We start from the raw sequence: 1,577 nt of genomic DNA on the forward strand, positions 1-1,577 counted from the left end.
TTGAGGAGTGGAGTTAACAACCCCCATCCCTATTTAACACCGTTTGGGGATAAGAGGGGGATCCCCAACTAAACGACTGCTGAGATTTTTGTAAGAATAATATAAAAAAGTTGAGGTTTATAGGAATATATATTTGTAATTTGTTATATTTACAGGAAGGTATATGTAATTAACTCTTTGTTTAAAATAATGAGATTGGTTTGAGTCATATCTTAAAAACTGTTGTAAAGAACTAGTTTTGAACAATTTTCCTTCGCAACGGAGTTTATTTTTCGTTAATAAAAGGATTAGAATAATCCCCTTGTCATTAAAAGCAATCCAACTATTTTACACATCGATTCCTGGGTCGTGGTAGAACCCCACCACATCGATCACTCTTTTTTTTTTTTGCCCTTTAAATCTCGTTTCCCCCCTCTCTTTTCCTCCCCAAATCCCCAAATCCTCAGAAATGGGCATCCCTTTCCCCTTCCTCGTCGTCCTCTTCCTCCTCCTCGGCTCCTCCCTCGCCCACTCCACCGCTGCTCCCTCACTCATCGAGGTAAGCGCGTTTATACGGTAAATAAATAAATAAATAAAACCCCTTTTTTTCCCATATTTAACTACCGTCGATCCTACGCACACAGGCCGTCGGATCCCGATCGGTCGACGTGGGGGCCGGGGACGACTCGGACAAGTGCGTGTACACGGTGTACGCGCGGACGGGGTCGGTCTGGAAGGCGGGCACGGACTCGGTGATCGGCGTGGAGCTGACGGGATCGGACGGCTCCGGGGTGCAGATCGCGGACCTGGGGAAGTGGGGGGGCCTGATGGGGGAGGGCCACAACTACTTCGAGCGGGGCAACCTCGACGTGTTCAGCGGGCTCGGGCGCTGCACGACGTCGCCGCCCTGCCGGCTGAACCTGACGTCGGACGGCAGCGGGGCCAACCACGGGTGGTACTGCAACTACGTGGAGGTGACGACGACCGGGCCCCACGCCGGCTGCGCCCAGCAGCTCTTCACCGTCGAGCAGTGGCTCGCCACCGACAGCAAACCCTACCAGCTCTACGCCCTCCGCGACAACTGCGCCGCCCCCCCCGCCGCCGAGGTCGAGGACCACTGAGCTGCCGACAGCTGGCCTCATCTGATCCGTCTCGCTTCCCTGTCTCTGCGTGTTTAGCTTTTCGTTTTCGGGCAGTGCCCGCTAGCTACGCTGTAAGCTGTGTGCCGCTGGTGGTGTTTCGGTACGAGGAAAATAAAATGCGGACGATGAGATTTGGGCCTGATCTTTTGCCTGGACTTGAACTAATAAAATTTTAAACAAAAATTATATAATTATTGTTGGCAATAATAATTTAAATTTGAATTAAAATATAACAAATATTTTTTAATAATATATAATGATTAAATTTAATTTTTTTTAAATTTAAATTTTATATTGTAAATTTTTAAATAAATATGGTGTATAAATTTATATTAATTTGGATAGTTATAAAAATATTTGTTACGCGCATTTGTATGTCTATATATATAAATATAAATATAAATATATATAATAATATATAATTAGTAAAATAATCCGCGCGATGCAACGGTATAT

At 45.6% G+C, this 1,577-nt stretch overlaps 1 protein-coding gene across 1 annotated transcript; it reads left to right on the forward strand.

Moving 5' to 3' along the window:
• The first annotated feature begins 342 nt into the window (after positions 1 to 342).
• Positions 343 to 1,263, forward strand: LOC109704587 (PLAT domain-containing protein 3-like). The gene is made up of 2 exons (XM_020225343.1): positions 343 to 538; positions 624 to 1,263. Exons 1-2 carry the CDS (start codon positions 449 to 451, stop codon positions 1,098 to 1,100), a joined length of 567 nt encoding a protein of 188 aa, XP_020080932.1. The 5' UTR covers positions 343 to 448; the 3' UTR covers positions 1,101 to 1,263.
• Positions 1,264 to 1,577: the final 314 nt, after the last annotated feature.

Source organism: Ananas comosus, unplaced genomic scaffold (assembly GCF_001540865.1).
Source record: "Ananas comosus cultivar F153 unplaced genomic scaffold, ASM154086v1, whole genome shotgun sequence".
NCBI lineage: Eukaryota > Viridiplantae > Streptophyta > Magnoliopsida > Poales > Bromeliaceae > Ananas > Ananas comosus.

Excerpts from the sequence above, each read along its gene's own strand:
- LOC109704587 (XM_020225343.1), top strand. The coding sequence starts at position 449 with ATGGGCATCCCTTTCCCCTTCCTCGTCGTCCTCTTCCTCCTCCTCGGC. Across the intron at positions 539-623 it reads CTGCTCCCTCACTCATCGAG|GCCGTCGGATCCCGATCGGT; the intron begins GTAAGCGCGTTT and ends CTACGCACACAG.